The sequence below is a fragment of the Oenanthe melanoleuca genome, chromosome 1, assembly GCF_029582105.1.
Source record: "Oenanthe melanoleuca isolate GR-GAL-2019-014 chromosome 1, OMel1.0, whole genome shotgun sequence".
Taxonomy (NCBI): domain Eukaryota; kingdom Metazoa; phylum Chordata; class Aves; order Passeriformes; family Muscicapidae; genus Oenanthe; species Oenanthe melanoleuca.
In genome coordinates this window covers 81,277,601-81,302,873 of record NC_079333.1, presented here as the reverse complement: position 1 = coordinate 81,302,873, position 25,273 = coordinate 81,277,601, and the positions used below count along the sequence as shown (strand labels likewise).

General features: G+C 37.7%; 1 protein-coding gene across 6 annotated transcripts in view; it reads right to left on the bottom strand.

The window, feature by feature from the left end:
• Positions 1-25,273, bottom strand: part of UBE3A (ubiquitin protein ligase E3A) — a 52,106-nt gene that overhangs the window by 13,421 nt on the left and 13,412 nt on the right. For 3 of the 6 annotated variants that reach the window (XM_056487443.1, XM_056487477.1, XM_056487452.1), the window contains 5 exons: positions 21,261-21,407; positions 20,541-20,659; positions 17,141-17,185; positions 7,047-7,357; positions 2,685-3,940 (listed from right to left, as the gene is read on the bottom strand). In XM_056487443.1, the coding sequence (XP_056343418.1) occupies positions 2,685-3,940; positions 7,047-7,357; positions 17,141-17,185; positions 20,541-20,560 (1,632 nt within the window). In that variant the 5' untranslated portion in view covers positions 20,561-20,659; positions 21,261-21,407. Of the gene's footprint in view, positions 1-2,684; positions 3,941-7,046; positions 7,358-17,140; positions 17,186-19,820; positions 19,903-20,540; positions 20,660-21,260; positions 21,408-25,273 lie in introns of all 6 variants that reach the window. The other 3 variants (XM_056487459.1, XM_056487468.1, XM_056487485.1) reach the window with 2 other exon arrangements.

Sequence of the window (25,273 nt, the reverse complement as noted above, 5' to 3'; positions counted from 1 at the left end):
CTCTTGGGGAACGAAAAGGGAAAAAAGAGGATTTAAGGATATATTTCCTTTCATTACTACCATACTCACACAACGTGACTCAGCACTACAGCTAACCTATTAAACCTGCTAGATAGAAAAAAGCATTTAAACTGCTTTCAGGAATTGAAAATTGAGCTACCAGCTCCCAAATGTAAGGGTTCCCAAAAAAACTGGGGACTAAATTGTTACAAATTCTAACATTCCACCCTTGTCCCCAGGTGACTTTTCAGACTAACATATATACAAATATGTATACAGTAAGTATATAATACAAGGAAAGATGTTGCATTAAATAATTTCCAATAAAAAAGAAAAAATAAGTTTCTGAGGCAAGTTTCATACATGTAAAGAAATTGAACAAGAATTAGTAAATAAAATCTTTCTTTAGATGTATGTGTTTTAGGGAACTCAGATTCTATCAATAAGCAACTTTAAACATGATAATACCTTAATAACAATACTGATAGGAGAAAAGGAGCTTGGTAATGACTTCATCAGCTCAACTAATGAGCAGAAAGCCAGTGTTTAGTGTATTTGCAAGAAATCACAAAGGCTGATCAATGTATTTGTTTGAAAAATATTAACCATCAGTAAGGAAAACATGAGTAAAACTCAATATCATTTTAGTCAATATTCTTGAAAATGTTTTTATCAGGAAGTTATAAGTTATTCCACAGATACTCAAAAAAGCCTTCACTGACTTTTCTGTGAAGACACAGGTCTAGTGACATAAATAGTAATTACAATTCAAAAAAGTCTGTAAATATTCAAACATCTGAAGTTAAAAAAATATGAAATTGAAGGGTAAATGTGTTGGTACTTACAATCATTACCCATATATCACGCATGGTCAGAAACATTTTGTCACTGAACAGATCTAAGAGCATGCTTTCACTACTGAAGATCATTATCTTTGAAAGATCTTTCTGGTATTTTCCAGTGAGACCCTTCCTAAGTTCAGTACTGTACACCCGTTCTGATATTAAAATGAGAAAAAACAAATGAAAGAGAATAGGCACACTGCGGTCAACAGCTATATCAGAGTGTTCCATTCACTAACACTTCCTGGGGAAGATTTAAAATCTATTCCTTGAGCAATGATACTTTGTATCATCAGTTAAGACATATCAGTAGTTAAAAGGCAGATTCTGTATCCACTTCATACAACACAATTTCCCTGCATCCACATCATCCCACAAGAGCTACCTTGTATCATCTGTTCGAAACAGCACGTAACTCCCTCCCTCCACATCGAACGGCAGGTCTGTGCTCATCTCCATTTTACTGAATATAATTGATTTTCCACTTCTGAGACATGCCTGGGCTGCACTTGGTCATGTTGGCTACCACTACAGTTTAGTACCTGAATTTAGAACAATTTTATATTTTCCCTTTATTTTCTGTGCCGGAATAAACAGTTTAAATTCTTACTTTCCTCAGGGCTGTGATAGTCAGGTCACCATAATTTAGTATCTCTGACAGCTTAAATTAACAGCCATAGAGGAACCATGGCAACTGCCCAGGCATGTAACTCAGGCTGCTAGGCTGAGCCAGAACTGCTGCAAGTGCATCACAATTTAGATTAGAATGTTTGATCTTAGTCTGAATTAACTTTTCTAAACTTCCTACAGGCCAAGAGTGTGCAAAAACAGTGACTGCTCTGGTGCCACTGCAACTTGATGTTGCCCACAAGCTTTTTAAACTACACTAAACATATTTTTTTTGTCCTCAAAGGTTTCAACTTCCACAACAAGTAGTGTGTGAAAGAATGCCTTTTCTCATATTTATGGACCTTCCTTCTTATCAGCATAAAGAGGAAGGTTTGCTTTTGCTTTGCTGGAGTTGACATTGAAAAGAAGATCCTAAAAGTAGCTCTCATGCTCTTTTAGCTCATCCTCTTCTAAAGAGAAAGTATTATCTCTCCCTTTTTCCCAGTATTTATGTGCCCAAAACTGAACATTCAGGGAATACACTCCATGACAACAGTATGACAAAACATAACTAGAAACAACTGTAAATCTGATAGGCAGTGAAATTACAAAAAGTATTCTTAAAAAAACTGGTACACAGTATTTTTATATTTATTTGCCTAATATAAACTTGAGTTTACAGACAGAAGCCATTTCTGCATTGCAGAAATTTTATTTTTTTCTTTTGGTACTGAAGACAAATGTTTTCCCTGATAAGTCATAATATTAGCAATTCCCATGAAGCAGCTAACCCAGCTGAAAATTCCTAGGCATACAGAAAAATCAAGGTAGGAGGTCATTCAGGGTTCTCACAATTGAAAGTAAAATGTTTTAATTCTAACTTCTATCTGAAAATCCCTATCATCAGAAAACAATCCAGGACAGTGCAGAGGACAAAGAAACAGAAGTTGGTCACTCTCACCATCAAGATCTGTGCAGGATCTGATAATGGGGAATAAGAGCTATTTGACACTTTAAAACATCTAAATCTGCAACCACTCTGAGCAGAAGTAGTTCTGGTCATAGAAATCTCCAGCATCATGCTTAGAATTCAAACAACAAATGTATTGGAGATTGTTCTGGAGGAAATGTAGTATATATGCACTCACATTGAGTCCTCAGTTACTCCAAGCCCATGTAGTTTGCACGAGCCAGAGCCAACAAACCCAGGCACCAGGCTGCTGCGGGACTTACCCGGACAAGCGCATCATCGATGATGTGATCACGTCTCACTTTCAGTCGCAAATACGGGTTGAGCTGCTGCCCCTGAACTAAGCTGTAGAGCACAGTTATGCGTCTCTCACTGTACATCCGGATCCTATTGTCATAATACAATCCCAGGTTCTTGGTAACAGCATTCAATATGAAGGGACAGGTCATAAATGAGAATTTATTCTCTGTTTCTACTTTGAAGAAAGTGTAGTCTTTGTCCATTTCTAGAACATCATTCAGTGGTTCATTAATAAATTCTTCAAAAGGGATAAGTGGTTTTCTGCAATCTATAGTTTTAACACCAAGTTCAGTTTCCAGTGGGTCCACTCGAGGACCTTTTTTATTTCTTCTTTCCTCACCCAACAGCTCTTGAAGAGTTAGTTCACTTGATTCTGGGATGGGTTCTTCATCTTCCTCTTCATTATGATCTGTATCCACATCCCCTCCTACTACATTTGCATAGTAAACCATTTTCAAGCACTTTGAAGCAGCAACAACGGCATCATCATCATTCACTAGGTTACGACTATTGAACTCGTTGCTTATGACTTTGTAAGTAATAAGCTGCTGAAATGTTTCCATCATTCTCCGAATTTGATCTGCTCTGTACTTAGACCACAATCTGACAAGTTTTGCTTGAGCTGCAAGGGGTAGTTTGCTCATTGCTTTGCAAAACAACGGTAGAGCCATTTCCAGATATTCTGGGCTATGAAGATTGCCATTCTCCATAACGATAATAAACAAATTCAGATAGTTAGGATCCCGAGAGTACACATTATGGTAAGTCAAGTCACATTCCACATTAGGTGACAAGTACACAAGTGCATTTAAAAAGGCAGTTTCTATTTTTTCATTAGAAAGTAACCTATCGTAGACCCGTCTGACTGCTTCAATATCTACAGACACTTCATCTGGGCCTAGTTTTTGGAGGTTATTGTCTCCCTGTGTGTTATCACCTATTCTTGATGACGAAGATGATGATGCACCAGAATCCTCTTCCATAGCAGCAGCCGAACAGGCAGCTTTTTCCTTTTCATCTTCATCTTTGTCTTCATCCTTTCCTTGAAGAGACTTGAGCTCCTCCTTGGTGTGCTGCTTGGTTTTTCGGAAACTCTGCACCAGTGCTTCAGCACTAGAAAACACTCTCCCAATCACCCGGATTAAAGGGGAATAATCCTCTTTTTCTCGACATAGTTCAAGAATTTCATATATCTTGTCTTCTGTTAGAAAAGTCACGTCTATAAAAAAAATAAAAGTATTAGTTTTATTAAGACAAAAATTAAAAATATAAATTATTTCTGGTTTGCCCTGCCCAAGAAATCTGTGTGTCATATCATCCCTAAAACTCCAAAAATAGTGGTGAATAAATTCAAGACAGATACTTTATAATTTCATTAGCATGAATAAATCATGATCTTATTCATTGACCTTGTAAGATACTTTATTCATGGATGTCAATCAGAGAATGTGCACAATGGTGAAACTGTTTTGCAGCCAATTAACTACATTTGGTAGTTAACAGTACTGTATTGTCTAAACAAGTGTAATCAGTAAGAGGTTTAAACTTCACAAGACTTAATTAATAAGGCTGTGACAATACAGTCTTCTAGTAAATCTGCACAGTTAATGCGTAAGTCATTAAACTAAACAAACTAGACTGCATCAACCTCTTTTTTCAAACCAGACCTTGAAGAAAAGACTCAATCACTTGTTTTGTTGTACGTTAGTGCTAATATAAGACTTCTTATTTCTCCTCTTCATGCTTTCTGCAACTGTTTTTCGGACTAAATTGATGCCTGAAAACCCTCCTAAAACTCTCAATATATGCTCTGAAATTTATGCTGCCTTCTAAATTACACATACAGTGTGGCATGAAGATTATCTCTTTGTACATTAGGCCTCACTAAGATAAGCAACTTGGGCATACTCATCAACATGTTACTCAGATGAACAAGATGGTTTGCACACATCATCTGCTCCCAGTACCTGTCTGTTCCCCCTCTCCCCAAACTCCTAATACAAAATAAGTAATTTGAAGGGTACATTTGTTATTTGAAATCTTCCTTTCTCTTTAGAAAAAAGAAAGAAAACATTATTTATAGCTTTCTATGTTACTTTTCTAACAGAATCCACAGATGCTTTCACATCAGGTGACAATATACAGAACCTGAAAAGATATTCTAGTTTAAGCAGATTCTTCTGAACTGACACTGATTTAGAACTAAAACAGAATCTGTTTAAAAGCATCTCTTAGAAAAATCTCAGAACTGTATTCACCAACCGTACTAGAACTACCTACCTTTGCAGAAAGAAGTGTATCATTTCAATAGACATTTAATAAAGATGTACGTTAAAATATTTTGAAATGCGATAATCTACACTGATAGTCATTCCAAGAAATCATTAAATTAAAAACAGACGATGCAAACCAGATGATGCAAAGACAGCCAACCTGACTTTCACAGAACCCCAAGCCACTCTAAGAGCACATATAACACAGGAAAGGTTAATCTTATTGTCTAAGCTTAGATTGGCTTCCAATCTGAAGACAATGACAAAGCTCAAAACTAAAATCTGTTCTGTTAAAAAAACAGCTCTATTGAAAACATTACGAAAGGATTCAAGCTTAGTGCAACATCAATTTTTATCTGCTGCAGTGCACGCTCAGGAAGCAAAACTTGTCTTAAAAGAAGCCTTAATTTTCTTGTGTTAAGAGAAATTTATCTGCTGATACAACTAATGTTCCATGACACGGCTCCTCAAAATGAGGACCACAGTCTCAAGTTCATTGACTCTGGATCACAGACATTATTCATAGCATGAAAATTATCAGCACAAGTTGACAATTTAACAATACAATGAATTTCAGATTTCCATACTTAAATACGAATTCCTCATTCACTCTTTCAAAGGTTTTAGTATTCCAGGAACTCTAGAAAAGTCATTTAAGTAATTATTTCTGAAGGGTATTTCTTTCAATTTATTTAGAACTGTCAATCCTATGTTAAGAATAAAAGCAAGCTACATATCCTTTTCCTTGGCTTTGCTAAACTTTGCTGCAGATTTCCCAGTAACTGTAGTAGTTACAAGTTTTAAGATAGACCTTAAAAACAATTCAGAGTGCTAGATTCCTTAGACATCACCCAATTCCAAATGTAACTAAGTCTCAGATGAGCTTTAAGAATGCATTAAAGCCCTCTGTCTACACAGCTACAAAGAAAGGTCGATACTTGTGATGCTCCAAGAGAGAAGTCTGAGTCACTGCTGTAGCCAACAGACTGTCTCTGAAGGTAGGCTGAGAAGACTCTTAGGTACCTGCCTTGGGGAGAGGGGATGGTTAGACAGAATAAGGAAAATTCTGTCTCTGAAAAGCTCCATAAAAAACTCAAAAAAATCAAGAGACAAATCACAAAATAGACTTAATGTGCCTCTTGCTCATTTAATACTACATTGCCTTCCCTTTCCCCTTCATAGTGTTTGCCTCTCTGCTTATTCAGATCATAAATAATTTGGGTACAAATTTATCCTTGCATCAGATAAAGAAGAAACTGATGCTGCTAATTGACTGGAATACCTTATAATGGGTTGCTTATAATACAGCACTATGTTTTATTGATAATTCTGTACGATTTTTAAATTTTTGCTGTAAACAATTTCACGTTCTTTAACTGAACTTGTGTTTATACCACTTTTTGCCACAATACTTAAAGGTGATCTCCTCAAAGGTTAATGGCTTTTAAAACCATTTGGCCTGGTTTCTGGGTGTGTTTGCATCATGGATTTTGGTGACAACTAATGTTATTCTATTAGTATGTATTTACTATTAGAGATAGTTTGAAAAGCTAAACAGAAGTTTAGAAAACATACACAGACCAGTATTTTATTTTATACTGGCTTAAAAATAACTGTGCTCAAACGTTTTTTAGCTTAGTGAATGTATTGCCTATCACCCACTGTATAATTTTTTTCATCTGTTATGTTTCTTAACATAGAATCTGAAATCAGTTAAAGTATAAGTTTTAAAATTTATTAACTGCAGAATAATTACAAAATTAGCAAAACTAAAACAGTCAAACAACAGCATTTAAAGCATTCCCATATTTGCAAAAATCATTCTTGTAAGACTACAAATGCAGGTCGATTAACAGAGATGTGGTCAGGATCCAGATTTGGAATCAGTGTTCAGCATTAATCCATCCATTTTCCTTAATCCATAGTAAAATACTCAATTGTCCAATAGTGTATTTTACTAAAGTCAGCAGAACATCACCAGAGTGAATTCTGTTGGCTTGAATTCATGTATTTGAAATGTGGTTATTTTTAGGAAAACTGTAAACATCTTACCTTTAAAGTCATCTCTTGGGCCTTGCATTTCCTTCTTGTTCATTTTTCTGTCAGTGCAGGAATTGTTATGGGCACCTTTGGAATTGTTTTCTAGGTAAGCTGAGCTTGTTCCTTTCTTGGAGGGATGAGGATCACAGAGTTTTGCATTAATCTTATAAAGCTCGAGGGCCTTAATGGCTGCTGCATTGTTATCCATACGGAGAAAAGTTGGACAGGAAGCACAAAATTCATTCGTGCAGGCTTCATTTCCACAGCCCTCAGTTAACTGGTGGTAGTAGCGCTCTATTAGATGCTTTGCAGCTGCTCGCTTCCTGTAGCAAACATTCAAACAGTAAGTACAAGGATTAGTGGAGCTTTCACATACAAAGCTCATTCAATAGCATCAGCAAGGCAGAGATTAGTCAGGCACTGAAACACAAGATTTCTGTCAGAGAGAACACATCAGAAGATTTTTTTAAATGCAGGATTCTCATCTTGACAAATGCAAATATATTTAACACAAAATTTAATTTGTGGGTTCTATGTAAGTAAAAGATAGATCCTGTTTATGCATAGTTTTCAGCTTTACATCGTAGTGCTGCAGTGGAGCCAATCTTGTAGAGTGCTGAACAATTTCAACTGTCGCTAAAAAAGAGAGCAATTTGGATGCAAAACAAGGCTGCAACTGAAACAGAACTCCATGTTGTACAGGTGTTGAATCTAATATATAGTACTGAGGCATGATTGCACTGACAGATGAAAAAGGCATGAAACACAAAAATTCAGACATTTATTTAGCAATACCATCAATACTACACTATTTATCCATTTTAACAAGATTCCAGATGACCAAATTATCGTATTTAGTATATTTAAATCCATACAAAAAAATTTCTTAATTAGACTGATGCTAAAAACACAATTATAAATAGCCTAATAGATATTTTTTCCTCAGCTTAAATAAATTATATTGTTATCTAAATAAAAGAAAAAAAACACCCCAAAAGTGCTATCTGCCAAATCCATCTGTTTCTCCTGCCATTATAGGTGGCAAGTATGTATTCTGAAAATTCACAGTGGTACTGCTGAACAAGTCTAGTGCTCAGTACTATATATATGCACAAAAAAACCCATAACTGCCCTATTAATAAGGTCACAGACTTCTACAGAAACATGCAAATAGTAAAGAAATCACTGGAAAGCTGCAGGTAATCAGGACAGAAGCAGCTGCATGCAGCACCAAGAGCACCATGTTTGACCACATTTCAGAAAGAAACCCCCTAAATCTCAACTTCATTTAAGATTTTAAGTTGTTAATGAAAACTACCAACTATGAAAGATTTCAAGCATTCTGAGTAGGTTTAACATACAGGTTTAACATAAAGGCCTTTTGTGGAACTTTAGTGATACAGTACTATAAAGATTAGAGCATCAGAAATTGTGATATTAACTTAAAATTGCTTTTCTGATGTTGATGCATGCACAGATTCTGCACAGAACAAGTACTTCAGAACTGAACTGCTAGACCCACTACTTAGCACTGGCTACACCTTGCTGTTGATAATGGCTGGTTAAACAGTAGTTTCAATGCAGCTACTTTAAAAGGGAAAATGTTCTGAGAGGAACTACTGAAGTGTGTATTACTCAGCAATAAGACCTCTGTCTCTTTCTTTTCACCCTTCGAGATCTCATGATACACGAGAAGAAAATATGTCTTACAAGGAAAACAATTACTTTGATGTCTACCTGAGGTTTCAAATGTCCCAGTATGTTCCAAGGAAAAGAAAACAAACAAAAAAAACAGCTAAGGAAAAAGGTTTCCCTGGCACTTTGAGATGGATGTGGAAAGAAAAAGCAGCGTGAGCAATACCATTAAAACCATTACTGTGTAAGAGGGAATAGCTATTTCCTAATCTAAGAGAAGAGTTTTAGTCTCTCACATTTTTATATGCAGACTTAGGAATACCTGCCTCTCTCTACGTACATCTAAAAATAATTGGGTTTTTAAAATCTTGTCTTTCATACTTCAGCCATCAGTATAAAGGCTTTAAGAAAAATCACCCAAACCCCGCCAAAGCAACAGCGTTTTAATAAAACTTGGACCAGTAAATTGTGTCAGAGACAGTTATTTCTGAATGCAAAATTTTGTGCTTTGATCATTCCTGACTTTCAATCATTCCAGACCTCCAGATTTAGAGTGTGAAACACTGTAATTTGTAAGCATGTTAAATATTTAATATGAAAAAGGTGAATTTTTACACCTGAGCTGTGGCCACCACACCTTTCTAGCTCACACATCTAATTTGAATAAAGTTATATCAACGCATAAACATTGATATAGTAACAACACATTTTATCATCTTAAACAGCACTCCTTTAATCAGGTCATGTCTGAGATGCCAACAGATAAAGCTAAGCTTAGACTTGTTTCTAACAGCTAACTTCTGAAGGGCTCAATTTTTTTTTTTGCTTTTAGTTTTCAGCTACCAATTACTTCTCAAACTTTGCCATGCCTACAATAAGGCTGTTTGTACAAACACTTCTATTTTGACTTGTGGTTGGAGACTCACTGACTCAAGTTCTCTGAAACTCTATTAGAGACAGGTCTGACTGAAGGTTGTATTTTATTTTTTATTTTTTTTAAATCCAGTGTGGAAACAAACAATATGGTGTACAACAGTACTAGAATACAGCAGTATTAGAATTTCATAGAATATCCTTAGTTGGAAGTGACCCACAAGGATCATCAAAGTTCAACTTCTGGCCCTGCACAGAACCATCATCAAGAATCACACCACGTGCCTTACAAACACTTCTTGAACTCAGGCCTGGTGCTGTGACCACTTCTCTGGGGAGCCTGTTCCAGTGCTTCACCCTCTGGGTGAAGAATATTTTCCTAATATCCAACCTAAATCTTCCCTGACATAGTTTCATGCCATTCCCTCGGATCCTGTCACCACAGAGAAGAGATGAGTGCCTGCCCCTCTGCTTCCCCTCATCAGGAAACTGTTGACCATGATGAGGTCTCTCCTCAGTGTCCCTCTCCAGGCTGAACAGACCAAGTGGCCTCAGCCACTCCTCATACGGCTTCCCCTTAAGGCCCTTTCCCATCTCTGTAGCCCTCCTTCAGATGCTCTCTAATAGCTTTGTATCATTCTCATATTGCAATACCCCAAACTGCGCACAATATTCAAGGTGAGGCTGTCCCAGGGCAGAGCAGAGCAGGACAATCCCCTCCCTTGCCCAGCTGGCCATGCTGTGCATGGTGCCCCCAGGACAGGATTGGCCCTCCTGGCTGCCAGGGCACTGCTGACACACGTTCAACTTGCTGCTGATCAGGGCCCCCAGGGGCCTTTCTCTGATGCAGGTCCCTTGTATTTGTATATATACAGGTCCCTTGTATATATATACAACAGCACTTGTATTTGTTGAACTTCATGTGGTTGGTGACTGCCCAACCCTCTCATTTGATAAGGTCTCTCTGCACGACCTTGCTGCCTTCCAGGAAGTCAACACCACCTCCTTATTATCACTGGCAAATCTACTTTGTATACCTTCAAGACCAAGTCATTTATGAAGAGGTTGAGGAGGGACAAGGACAGAGCCCTGTGAAACTCCACTAGTGGCAGGTCACCAGTCTGAAGTCACCCCATCTACTGTAACCCTGTGTGCCTGATCTGTGAGCCAACTGCTTATCCCTCACACAATGCATTTATCCAGCTGTGTTCTGGACATTTAATCTAGAAAGATATTGTGAGAGACAGTATCTTTATGAGATTATCTTTATGAGAGACAGAAAAACTTTATGGAAATCCAAAAAGATGACATCAACTCGCTTCCCTTGATCCGCTGGATGGGTTACCTTGTCATAGAAAGAAATTAGGTTTGTCATGAACCCGTGCTGGCTGTGACAGATGTCTGTGGTGTTCTTCAGATGTTTTTCAATAACTCCAGAATAATCTTGTCCATAATTTCGCCAGGCACTAACATGAGACTGACAGTCCTGTGGTTTTCAGGATCATTCTTCCCATCCTTCTTAAATATTGGGCCAACATTGGCCAGTGTCCAGCTGACTGAGACCTCTCCAGATTCCCAAGATCACTGAAACTCCTCGAGAGAGGCCTTGTGATGACCTCAGCCATCTCTTTGAGTATTCTTGTATGAGTTCTGTAAGGCCCCATAGACTCACAGGGATCCAGCTGGATCCTCTCCCCTCTCCCTGGCAGCTACTCCACAGGCTTTTCACAGTACCTCAGACAAATGATTTAGGTAAATAAATAAATTTAAGTGAGAATACAGATCTCACAAGGTAGAAGAGAATTTGCCAAACCTTCCACAAGAGCTATCCTTACTGAGGTATATTGATAAAAAGACTTACAGAAAATGCAATTCTGAGCAAATCAGTGTGTGATTTTACAAAACAGACATTCCATACCACAACATTCCCACTGGTGTACTTCAAGTATTATTATCATTGTCCATTGCCAAAAGCCCACACTTCCTACTTCTATGTTATTCAGCAAAAGAGCTTGTAGCATATTCTCTGTATTGGCCAAAAATGAAAACCTGATCTCTTTCTACATTCCCCCGCTCATTTAGTATGCTGAAAACTAAAGTTCTTGGCCTGAGGCATTAAAACTGGTTCATCAAGCAAAGTAACATAAAACCACTCTCTATTCTTAGCTCATGCTACACCCGTGAAACCGCAGCTCTCTAAGTTCCTATAAAGGGATCTGGTGAAGAGCAACTGGTCCCTTAGAAAAGGGCCTAATTCTCTGTACATTAGAACACACAGTTACTACTGTAGCTTAGGTTGTAGTGACAGACTTGCATATATATTTCTAAACAGTCATTGTTGTTGCACATCCAACTATGAAACTGCACTGGTGTGGCTGCAGTTGTAAACATTTCACAGGCCTTTCCTTATGACTGAAGGATAAATTCCCACTCACTGGGCCTTGTATAACCTCCTTGAGCAATATGAACAGCTTCAGTGAGGAGGAGAGGCACCTAAAATAGACACCCAACTTCCTTCCTTGAAGTCCAACAATTTCACAAGCACATTTTTCTGTTTAAAACAAAATTACCATACACTGACTTAGTTTGTAATAGTTGCAGAAAAAAAAAATTGCCTTTAGGCTTTCCATATGTTCTTTAGGTAATAAAAAGCCAGATAATAAGTATTTTGCATTTGTTTTTTTAAATGGTGCCAAAATTGTGGAGTATCACAAGAAACATATACCACCAAGCCAAAGGTGAACCTGGGCTGCATTTTCTGTAGTAGTTTTTGAATGTCTAAAACCTGTAAAATAAAAAAGGACTGTACTGGTTCAAAAGTTCCTATAAAACAGAATTTAATTTGCATTTCTCAAATATTTTAAACTAAATACAGAGAAATACCATGTAAAGGAATCTCTTGCCACAGAGAAAATCAGGAGTTAAAACATTAAAGGAAGTTTTGAAAAATTTGAAGCATGTAATAATTTAAAGTTCCCCACAAAGCGTTTACATTCAAGTTTACACTTACATTCAAAACGTGCCTGAAGTTTAAAATATCTGCATAACTGCATCATTTTTGCTCATAAGTTTACCTAAATTTTAGAAATACAATGGATGTTTCATACTTGTCTGGAAATACCAGCACAAAATAACATGCTTCTGAATGGTTTCTGTTTAGGACACAATAATTGTTCCATTACTTTTACACATAAATCTCACATTGGACAGGAGCGTTGATCTGCTGGAGGGCAGGAAGGGATCTGGACAGGCTGGATTGATTGGGCCAAGGCCAACAACATGAGGTTCAACAAGCTGAAGTGTCAGGTCGTTCCCTTGGGTCACAACAACCCTGTGCAGTGCCACAGGCTGGAGCAGAGTGGCTGGAAAGCTGCCCAGTGGAAAAGGACCTGAGGGGTGTGGTCCACAGCAGCTGCACATGAACCAGTGTGTGCCCAGGTGGCCAAGAAGGCCAATGGTGACCTTCCAGCCAGCAGGAAGAGGCTGTGATCTCCCTGTTCTTGGACCTTGAATCCCATGTCCAGTTTTGGGCCACCCACTGCAAGGAAGACACTGAGGTGCTGGAGTGTGTCCAGAATACAGTAATGGAGCTGGTGAAGGGTCTGGAGCACAACTCTTACAAAGAGCAGCTGAGGGGAGCTGGGGGTGTTTAGCCTGAACAAAAGGAAGGTCAAAAGTGACTTTTATCACTCTCTACAGCCATCTAAAAGGAGGCTGTAGCCAAGTGAGGGTTAGTATCTTTTCCCAGGCAACCAGTGACATGACAAGAGGAAAATGGCATCAAGCTGTGCCATGGGAAGCCCAGGGTGGACATCAGAAAAAAATTCTTCACTGAAAGAGACATCAAGCTTTGGAACAGGCAGCCCACAGAGGTGGTGAAGCCATCATCCCTGCCTGGAAATGTTCAAGAAATGACTGGACATGGCACTTGGTCTGATGGTCTGGTTAAAAAGGTAGTAATTGGTCAAGGGCTGGACTCAATGATCTTGGGAGTTCTTTTCCAGCCTTGATGATTCTATGATTGCTCCAAGATAGCTAATTTTATTGAACGGAAATTTACAACACCCTGTTATATAATGGCTACTAAAAATTTAGAAATGCCAAAATATTTACAAGCAATTTTCTTAACAAAAAAAAAAAAAAAAAAAAAAAAAAAAAAAAAAAAAAAAGCAAAAAAAGCATTAATTTGCATGGAAATAAGGTTTGTCTTTTGGGTAAGCAAAAACCCAGGAAACTGTTTTTTTTAGTACTAATAGCAAAGCAACTTTCAATGTGTTAACAGAGGCACAAAGAGACATATCTGCAACAGTTATACTACACTTTGGAAACAAGATGACCAGTATATAAAAAACTGTTAAAGAAGGTGTTGCAGATGGTGGTCTTTTTGAAGTTAAATATTGCTTCATGCAAGTTTCAGCTTCAAACTTTGCATGCTGGTTTTCCTGCTTCTGTTTAGTCAGAGTAAGAACAGCAGTGCTAGAAAAGACAAACTTTCAGTAACAGCACTGCCCACACAGAGCTTTTCAAAACCCCTGCACACCAAACTGCCAAACACTCCACCCACAGCTGGAGCCCAGCCCTTTGTTCCAGCAGCGCTGTAACACCTTCTGCCTGCCTCAGCCTCCGGCACCACCTGCAAACATGCAAATATGCACCCTGTCAAATGTGCATGTGCATGGAGCTCACATTTTCCAAACTCCATTATTTCCAGTGTGGAGGACTCCAGTAGCAGGGGTGGATTGTGAGCCCCCCTTGGACCCCCTTGGGCTTAACCCAAGGGACCTCCCTTCCCACTGTGTATTCTAGATCCGCTGTTTCTCTGGGAACATCATATGCTGACAAAGGCATGGCACTTCCTCAGGAAGGGCAGCCCTGAGAACAGATCTGCTCTGGTTATATGGAGCAATGCAGGAAGATAAAGGGAGTGAAGAATACAAGGCAGCATCTATCTCACAATCTTGTCTCAGAAAGATTGCCTTGCTACAGTCATATTAAAAAACCGAGAAGGGTTTCAAAATTGCAAAGAAACCCATCCTGAAAAGCAGAGAGAAGGAAAGATGAACACATAGAAAGCTGTATGAAGACAGCCAGACCCTGCCTTGATATGTGACACCATAATATAGAGAGTGAAAACACATAAACAGATAAGAAGCTATTGGTAAACAATCAAATGATGTAATTTAGTGCTAAGGAGGTTTTAAGAAAGTTATACTAACTGGAATTGAAAGTCAATGGAGATGCATGACAGGAGCAGACAGAAAATGCTAACCTTAACAATTCTAAGACCTGAATGAATGCTAAGATAAAAAGACTCCTAACTTTCAGATAGCATCAAGATGTTCATCACATGGAGACCTTGAATTTGAAAAGTTAGGGATAAGCAAGACTTACATATGGAAGATTTTGCTGTGTAAGACTCGGAATATTTTCTTTAAATTTCTTTTCATTCACACGTGAATCATATATGACTATGCTCTTGGTATAAAGCTTTGCAATTCAAAACATGGAAATAAATAAAGCAATTATATCAGCCAACCAGAGCAAAACCAGAGCAAAATTCATTGTAAAAACAAAAAAGCACTTGCTTTAGTCCCTGCATTTAGGAATTAATTTTAGGCATGTAAATAACACAGTAACTATTTTAGCAACACAGCAGGCTTGCAGGTCACAACTCTACCACTCAACCTGCCATTCCACCTTATGTGGCAAGAGCAGCTAGGCAGCAGGATTGCAAAAACACTCTGTAACAGGTGTAGAATACATCACCTTGTGATACAGTTTAAAAAACATCTATATAGCTACTGTATAGTTACTAATCAAATATGTGAATTCCTCCAGCTTGACTGGCTCATATTTATTTTAGACAGATAGTTAAAATTTATGAAGTCAAGGCCACTCTGATCACTGGTCTATATCAAAAAGAAAAAGTACTCAGCTACAACACAGAAAAGTTTACTACTATAATTTTTTAAGTTTGGTTTTAAGGAAGATAAATCACACACACAGAAGAATTGTCAAACTTTTAGAAGAAAAAAAGTTTTACTGCCTTTTCCTTCTGATTTATCCTACATCCTTGAAGTCTTTGTTTCAACCAGTCTAGGTGAGTGCTGCTGATACATCTTTGCTTAAAATGCAAGCAAGTAATCCAACTGATAACATCCAGAGTGGACTATAGCCAGGCTGCAGTCTGACTTCCCCTGCTTGGCTAGGCCAGGGAAACAAGATGACACAATTCAATTTGCTGCAGGAACAATAAACCACAATGCAGCATGGGCCACTACTGGAGCAGGAATAAGAGACCATGTCAGGGCTTTTGTCCTGTGACCTCTAATGCAGCAACATGCAGAGTCCACATAGAGTCACTTCTCAGGTCAGGATCCCTGCAACCTTCACTCCTGAGAAAGCAGCTGGACAGCACTTCGTTAGTAGACGGTATGAATGAGGGAAAAGAAATCTGTCATAACAGGAGAATTGCTTCTCTTAGTGCAAGAAAAGGCTTCAGTGCAGTGAATTGCTAATAACACATTAGAAAAGCCCTCACTGTTTCCTCCTTATTTTTTAGGTAGGCAGTCCAATGTGTGGGGAGGTTCACTGCAGTTTTTCTCCTCCTTAAGTTGGGCAGCTACAGCAGAGAAGCCCTTGAGCAATTCACAACTATGTCCCTAGCCTGCAAAACATCCTGAAAACTGCATCCAGCCCATGGCATGTAAAATGCTACACTGCTGGGGGAAAGGCGTGAAGGAGACAGTTTAAGGTCAGAGAACAAGTTTGTGGCAGAAGAAAAATGAACCCAGACCCTTTGAAGCCTCAGACAGCACACCAACTACTGGGCTACATTCCCTCTATTATTTTGGAACTCATGCTGTAAGCCAGAAGAGCAGTTTGTGGTTTCCCTGCTTGAGTTCTATGACAGGACAGTTTGAATAGCTAGAAAAGAATTTTGTTTCCTAACTCACAGAAGAATAAAGTCTCAAATAATTTTTTTACTGGTCTCTAATTCCTGCAACCCCTTTGAATTTTGAATTGAAATGAATGTTTCAGCCCACCACAATGTTGATTTTAGTTCACCTTGGCTTCTAACCTAATGAAGACAGACAAAAAAAGATTCAGACCTGTCAGCAAGATGCTCTGTGAATATTGTTTAGTGAAACAGAGCTAGTTTTTTGTTTCTAGGAGTAACTGGCATACAAATTCACCAAATTAAGTCACAATTTCCTTTTCTCAGTTCAACAACACATCTGCCACAACAGATACCAGCAGATATTGGGCTTTACTACGGAAGTGTCTTCAAACCCATGCAAAATGTTAGTGAATGGCAGGTAGAAATTACATCCCATAAGATTTCTGACACTGTATTATGCTACCATCTACTGGTTCACATTAAATTAAAACTCTGAACCTCCCCTCCAAATTATTCACCCTCAAAAAAAAAAGAAAATCAGTCTCTGCTTAAAATTGCAAAATATTGATTTGAAATTTTCTAAGGTAATTTCACAGCTTTTGTCTTCTTTTTATTAAGCAGATGCAAGAGTGACTGTTGTATATGTTCAGAAAACTTTTAATCAAGATAAACCAAACTCATCCACTCATTTACTTACATTCGGCTAGTTTCAATGTTCTCAGAGTGCGGTTCTCCTGGTGATCTGCAAAACCAGACAGAAAACCTTAAGCACTGCTTGTTCCTTCAAGTCATTACAATATGAAATTATGAAAGATGGAATGCGATGGGAGTGTTATTTCCACTAAAAGCATCAACTTTTTGATACTTGCAGATTCAGTTTTTCAAACTCTAGAGTATAGTTTATTACACAAAACATGATAGTACAATTAAGCCGAATTTCCCTAAGAAGGAGAGCACTTTTTTCCCCACCGCTTACACAACAGGAGCCATTAGGGAAGAGATCTGCTGGCAGTACTTCCGCATTCAGCAGGCTACACAGTGCTCCTGTTCTGGGCTAATTCTTCATAACCACTTCTGTAACCAAAACATGTACTCAAAGATTATCAGTGATCAGCTGCAACCAAAAAATTCTCTACAGAGCTGGACTCTTAAGAAGTAGCAGCTCAGAAGCAGGGTCCAAAAGAATCTCAAAGCAGATCTCACATCTATCCCCACCTGAATTCAAGGAGCTAATCTCACAAACTGCTTTCTGTTTTCTTCAATCCAGCCAAGAGATCAGCCAGTAACATTCAGAATTAAGTGTTATTGCCTGGCACAAGCAGTACCTGTGTTTAGCTTGGCAACCTCATTGACTTAATTTATTTCAAGGGGTATAGCTCAATACTAACTTAGACTCAATCACAGTTATTTAGCTCCTCCTTACTCCCAGGTTCCTTAAGACAGCACTGATTAGACTGTTAACTTTTTTTAGACAGTAATTTTTTTCTCTTTGAGGGAGAACATCCCCCTAGCCAGTGAGTTTGCAGCCAGACTAGCCAGAAGACAAGGCAGTACAAAATGCAGCAGTTTTGAATCCCATCATCTTAGGATGCCTTGAAATCAGACCTTATAGAATCTTTGCTTGGGTACAAACTTTGGTACAGAGACCAGAACTGCCATGCTGGAAATACTGAGCAAGGAGTGGAAACTGAGCACAGCCACTACAGTAAAACTCTGCAGCTTAGATGAACAAAAATGTCTTTCATGACAGCTCCTAAAAACAGAAGTGAGCTGAAATCTGCAAACAGAACTAACTTTGTAGGTTTCACCAGAGTCTGCTGGGAGACATCAGTTAGGACGGCTACGCACTTTCCCGTAGCTTTACAGGGAAAAAAATATTGATAGGAATGCAATTTCTAAAATTCTTTATTATATAACTATCTATAACATTCTAAATGCTATTGCAAATCCCCACATGTAGCCTGATACATTCCTTTTTGCCTGTTTCATTGTGCTATTTTACTGGATGGTCTCTCCTATTAAAGCTTGGACTGCTATTCAAATTCTCTACTAGAATTTTAATTCCCCTTCTGAAATACCATAACTTTTTGGATTCTACTAAACAGAACCAGTGCCTAGAAGGCATTTCTGGCAGACAGCTTATAATTCCTAAGCTAGCTGGATACTGTGTGGTGACAGATGATGCAGAACACAGGAAATTATTTGTTTGTATTTCATTAACTTATAAAATTTAATGGACACTAGGGACAGAATTCAGAACTTCCTATTCAACTAACTTGATACTCATGCTTAAAATGTAAATACCTTTAACTGAAAAATAACATAAAAACTACCCAATCTCAAAATTTGGCCTGTATTTATTACCTCCAAAATCTGTTTCCCTTAGTCATTAAATTCAGGACTGACAAGGCAGTTGCTGACAAAAATTTTGTGCTCAGCAGCACAAAAAAAAAAAAAAAAAAATTCCCTTTAATTCTGGTGACCAATGCAAGCCTCTAAATGCTAAGTGAAAAGAATCTCAATTTTTTTCCCCCCTTATTCACGTGAGCATGTAAGTGTTAGAAGCCGGAATAGTAGAAAGATGCATATTTATATTTATACTGGTTAACTCCTCTATTTACTTCCAGGATTTCAGAAAATGGTAGCAAAATGTCTGGATATTTAAGACTTTGCTGTCTTAATTCTAGTATTGGGACATAAAACACATTGAAGTCTTGGGAAAAAGTAGTGCTTTTAGTTGTTATGAAAATGCAAAGGAAATCGTGGTGTTAAAAGAAAAACGTCAAGAATACTCATTACTTTCAGCCTTTAAAATAAAAAGCAGTATGAAGAATTACAGAAGAAGAACAGATTGGCATCTAAACACTGCATATAAAATAAGAAGCCTGGTTATCTGCAATACAGACAAGTAAACAGCTAGCAGTATATGCAAAATCTTTTTCTATCCTCATTATTTGTAAGAATATTATCAGGGGTGTAACGAGACAATACAGTTTGGTGTATGTTACTAAAAAAAAAAAAAAAAAAAAAAAGGTTGCATCTATAAGATAAACAATTTAAGAAAAAACACCATTTAGGTTGGGTCAAAAAAGGTCTGGTCCTCTAAGGTAAATGGTTCTGCAGAACACAGGGTGAAAATTCCTTCAGCTTATCATTTTCTAAAACATGAGCAGACCTATTATAACTGATTTGCAGAACTATTAATGGACATATGAACTTAATTTTAAAAGGTTTCAAATGACAATGTAAGCACCTAATAAAATGAGCTTTGAATACTCAGTAAAATGAAGTGGAGGATCAATTTAATTACAGGAACTGTACTTGTTTGCTGAGAAGCTATTTATTTTGCAATACCCAATTGTTTACAAACAAGATACCTTGTTATTTCCTGTGAGCAGGCAACAGTACTGAAAAACAACTATATAGTACGGCAAGACGTCCTTTCATCATGCTTAAAATCTGAAACAAGAGTTCTGTTCAGAGAAAATCTCAGAGCAAATGCTCTTAAAATTTCAGCTTTGAATTAAATTGTAGATACTGATCACAAGACATCAACTAATCTGAATACTGCAGTATGAGCTCACAAATTCAAATTGTGGGTCATTTCTAATAACACAGGGAGCAACTCCTCCATTCTACAAGTCACTCCTTTTACCTCCAGTGTACCTCCCTAGATGAGAAAAGTAATGGTATGTAAGCTTACATACACTTCAATATCATCAAGTGTCCAAGATAAATACTTCAAAACAAAAACTGAACACATGCTTGGATAAGCATACTAAACAACTTATACAGAAATTCAATATGACAGTAAAAACTACAAGATACTTTTAGGTGATAGTATTGTTCTTACGAGGGATATTATGTAGTACCACAATACTTGTATTTTAAAAAGCAGGCAAGGACAAACTAAATGAGCTTTGAAATCACTGTTAGCAAAAGTATAAGTCAACTTTGCCAGCTGACTTATCTTAAACAAACAATGTAACTTAATATTATTTATAAAACTAACTTCAAGCCATACAAATTAAATACCTTAAAATAAACATCATAATAGAAAAACTCCTGAGAAACAACCTGATATGCTTCATGCTTACCTTTTACAAGCTGTGGCCATTCGGTGACATCAGGGTGATCACAATTTTGAGTCACTGATCAAAACCGAGTTGTTGCACCAGTCCTGTATCACGCTGGGCTAAGCATAAGCTTAACAATTCTAAATAAGTAAAAATAATTTAATTAAAAGTCCTTAAAAATTATTTTCAGTCAATTCTCTAAATGAAAAAAAAAAAAAAGAAGAAAAATATTGATCTAAGCATTGTTTTACCAGCAAGATTAAGACTTACTTACATTCATTTTTTGTATGACATTCAAACTTCTAGAGTAACTCACTACAGTACCATCAACTGGTAAACTTAAAAATTCAGGAACTTATTTTTAGTCTTTCTAGATTATCAAAAACCATATCCATCTCTTGGACTAGTGGAAAACACCCAATATCAAGACAATAAGCATTCAAAGACCTGGAAGTGTGTGCATAAACATGAACTATAATTTCTAACTACAATAAAATTCTGGTGATGTTTTGCTGCTACAACTGGGCTAACATTGTTTCTTAGCAAGGCTCTGCTCCCAGGGGAGCAACAAGTAATCTGAACTTTGTTATGTGCCTCTCCCCAAAAAGAAGTAAACTATAATTATGTAAAAGTTTCATAAAAGCAACCTTTGCTATCTAAGGCAAATCTTTTAGGTTCTTTGGTCCATTTATATCATGTGTCTTCTCTCCTCTCCCTTAAATTTTCAAAAGTATATTTTACCTGTCAATTGTTTCCCGTGATCTGGCTCCACTGGTATAAATTGAAGGGTTGGTCCTTTACTTTGTCACGCAGGTGGCAGCCAATGATCACTCAGCAATACTCGTGCCCAGAGCGCCCTGGGACCACCCCAGCTGATTACTTCCATGGCTGAAAAGGAACCAGTTAGTCTCTTACCTACTGCTATTATCTACTCTAAACTAAAGTTAATGGATAAAATATTTCCAAACATAATCCTCAACACTCAATTCATCCCCTTCTCTCTCCCCCCACTGCCAGGCTCCTAACTGTGCTGGAAAAAGCCAGAAAAGAAAAAAAGACCTCTGAAGGAGAACCAGATGATAAACAGTATTCACTTTCTGCTAATATAAAGTTTTGATAAAAATTGCAACCTTAATATTTTATTTAGCAAACAAAAAGTTATCTTTCTCTTAAGAGCAGTAGATATGAAGACAGACCTCTGTATAGTATCCTGACAAGTTTACTCCTGTGGTAACCCAGATGAAACCCCACATTTGCAGGTTGCCATGCAGCAAAAGCCTCACACAGAACGAAGGTGCACAAAGCTATTGAGGGCACAGCCACAGCTCTGCAACACCTGTTATGCAGACATAACAATCTGGTGCAAATACTAAGAGAGCACATCAGACAGCTTTAAATATTTAGTAAAAACCATTTATTTCTTTACTGCACCTTCTTTTGTGCTTCAGTCCAACCTATTACAAGAGTATTGCAGTAAGACCTTGGCAAGGCCCATGATTTTTTAAAGTTTGTCACAGAAGCTGCCCAGTTTTGCCATTCTGCCATAAATTCTGCACAAAATAATATTTGTCTTTGTTTCAGAATGATGCTTATTAGTTTTATCATTCCTTGAGAAAGGTAAAGTGTCATCTGTTGATTTTAACATCAGTAGTATTTGAGTGTTCTCACCATAACACAAGTGCAGTTGACACAAGGAAAGTAAAAAAGAAGTAGGCTACCAAAAATCTCCAAAACAAAACAGAGGTTCTCCAGTACTTATGTTTCATAGGTGTAAATTGTCAAAGTTTAACTGAGCCAATGCCAGGAACATAGAACAATAATTAAAAGCCAGCTGGACAGGTTCCTCATCTGTCAACATTACACTACAGGGTAAAAATTTTCTATTTAATGTTTGCTGACCATCAGCTGTACAGAAAGGCAACACCCAAGATGCTGATGCAAAACTAAGGAGATGTAAAACACTGCTACGCTTATGACATTCTGATTAAGACCTGAAAATGTCCATTTTCAGGCAAGCCTTAGTTTTGAGAAAACAGATGTCTATTCTAACACTGCTTCTAGCACTTTGCCCAAGTAACTTTTAGTACACTGGTCAGAGGAAAATGGCATCATCTCCAAAGCCTCATTGGTTGGGAAACCTCCATTCTGTCTGACTAATGGAAGTACCTGCTCATGTTCTGGTGTGTGCCTGGTCAATGACTTCCTACCTAGACTTGGTCCTGTATCACTCAGACTATTGACAAAAGTTTATTACAGTAGTCTTCCATTCAAATGGAAGCATGCTGGAACACCAAGCTGTCATCAACATTAGTAAAACAAACTTTTCCTAGGGCTGTTTCATATGGGAGAAGTCATGAACATGACTGACAACAGTGAAGGAGCACATGGAATGCTGGTGCAGGATTCAAACTCTGCCAGATTTTTGGAATGTTAAAAAATATACATTAAATTGGCAGTTTCACAGTCATAGTCAAGATAAGCTTGTGCCAAGGCCTGATACAGATCCAACTCTGTTAGTCTGATTTACCACACCACTGAACATAGTATGTAGAGCAGTTCTGTGATAGGAGGCAGTGTCTCAACTGTCACAAATCTCACTGAGCTGAAGTTAAATCTAAGTTTTGTTGGGAAATTTGTATCTACAAACCAAATTTGTCATGGGCCAGAGCTTTGAGTCAAGTAGTACAATACCTTAAAACTAAACTAACTGTACTGTGGTCTAAAATTCTCATGTTTCTTTTCAGCAGTCTTGATGCAAAAAACAAAAACCTTAATGAATCATTTTTCTCCTTCTCATCCTACCTTCCCCACCTATCCTTGCTGCCACTCCTGTGAGACAGAATATGATTGGCAAGGATTCAGATCAAACAATAAATTTTTCTAAAACCTTACTCATTTATGAATCAGCAGAGTAGTGTCTGCTGGCAAGGAGACCAGCATGCTGAAACACAGGGGGAGTGGTGAAGGAGACTGCCATCAAAGATTTATTCTGAATATATTTCAAAGGGCATTTTGACTGCTTGATAAAAAAAGGCACAAAAATCCCCAACCTGGTTAAGACAGTCAAAAGACACTACATGATTATGAAAGGAAAACCTCACTGATGAATACACTAAGATCTTGGATAATGGTATTATGAATTGTGAACTGGTCTAAACCAACTGCTTTTCTGTCACAGGAATTTCTCTACAAAAAACGTCCTGTTTGTAACTTACCTTACAGAAGACAGAAATAGCAGCCCTGGAGCAGACATTTATTCATATTACTCAAACAAATTTCCCTGGTCCTCACTGTTATGATCAGCATGGCTTACAGTTTAGGCTTTTACAAACACACTGAGAAGAAACCCAAGATGGCTGCTGGTCTCTTTGGGACTGGGCAGGCTCCAGAACAGACACATTTGTGACTGTCCTAGTGACTATTTAGTAGGGGTAGAATCAACCAGGGCTGCAACAACTCCTATTACAGTTGGCAAGACAATAAACAAGGATTCATGCCTTCAACCCACGTAACTGAGGAATTTTGTGACTTGAACTAGCCCTCATCAAAAAGGAATGGGATAAATAATGTTTATGCAGTGAGTTGGAACATCTATTTCTCCAAGACGGCACAGGTGAATACTTTCTTAAAAGAATGTTCCTATCAACTCAAGGAATTAAACAAGAGTGAAAGAACAAGACCTCAGAAAGGAAGTTCAGATGCATCAAAAGGGGTTAAAAGCAACTTTGTTGCATAATTTGATGAAAGATCTGGGCACATTTCCATCAACCTTGAAAGTCTACAAGCATGAGGCAAGAAGAGGTCCCCAGCTTCAACATACAGACCCTAAAGCCACACCCTGGATACTTCAAGGGCTTTTTTTCCAGCAACCAAAAAAAGGGCAAATGACTTCCAGGCACCAATCACTTCTTTGAACATTGTTACTTACATGGATTCCCTAAACCATGTACTATCCCTGCGTTATTTGACAGTCACCTTCTGTGAGAGGAGTGCAAGCTGGCAGCTGACACACAGTATCTGAGGTCTAGGAAGATCCCCTAGGAACACTTCCCTTATTTAAACTGTAATTTCTGACTGATTTATTAAAAGAGTGGTACTTATGGCAAGTGGCACTTGTAAGAATTTAGGTTTCCTTTACAAAGGAATTTTAAGTATCTATCCAAGTAATTTTTGATCCAAATTTAAGATTCTCTTTTTGATCTATGATGAAAATAAGGGTGATTCACTGTACAATGAATTACCATGATCCACCTTACCTTTCAGTACCAGAATTTGAGTTGCTTAATTAAATATAACCACCTCTCTCAAGAATATACCACTAAAGACAATTTTTGAAGGTCTTCTGAAGAATCCCTCTGAGTTACCCAAGAATGAATTTTACATATTTTCAGAATGACTTTAAGCACCACAATGAAACAATCATCTATACAGTAAGAAACTGACACATAATAGGAAGGCCGGCCTTTTATAATTTGAGATTGAGTCAAATGTCCTGGAGAATATTCACCAAACCCCTAAATTCAATCTTAATTGTCACATGCAGAAAAAAAAAAAAGTAATGTAATAGGCATGTTTGAGCTCATGTTTCTTCACAAACTTGGAAGAAAAAATTACTTTTCTTGCTTGTATGCTGCCTCCAATGCAAAAAACATAAAAAAGATAAGCTTTCTTCACCTAATTAGTAGGCAAAATGATTACTGATTGTACAGTAAAATAAAACAGCCACTAATACAACCTGATCTTATAAATCCTAA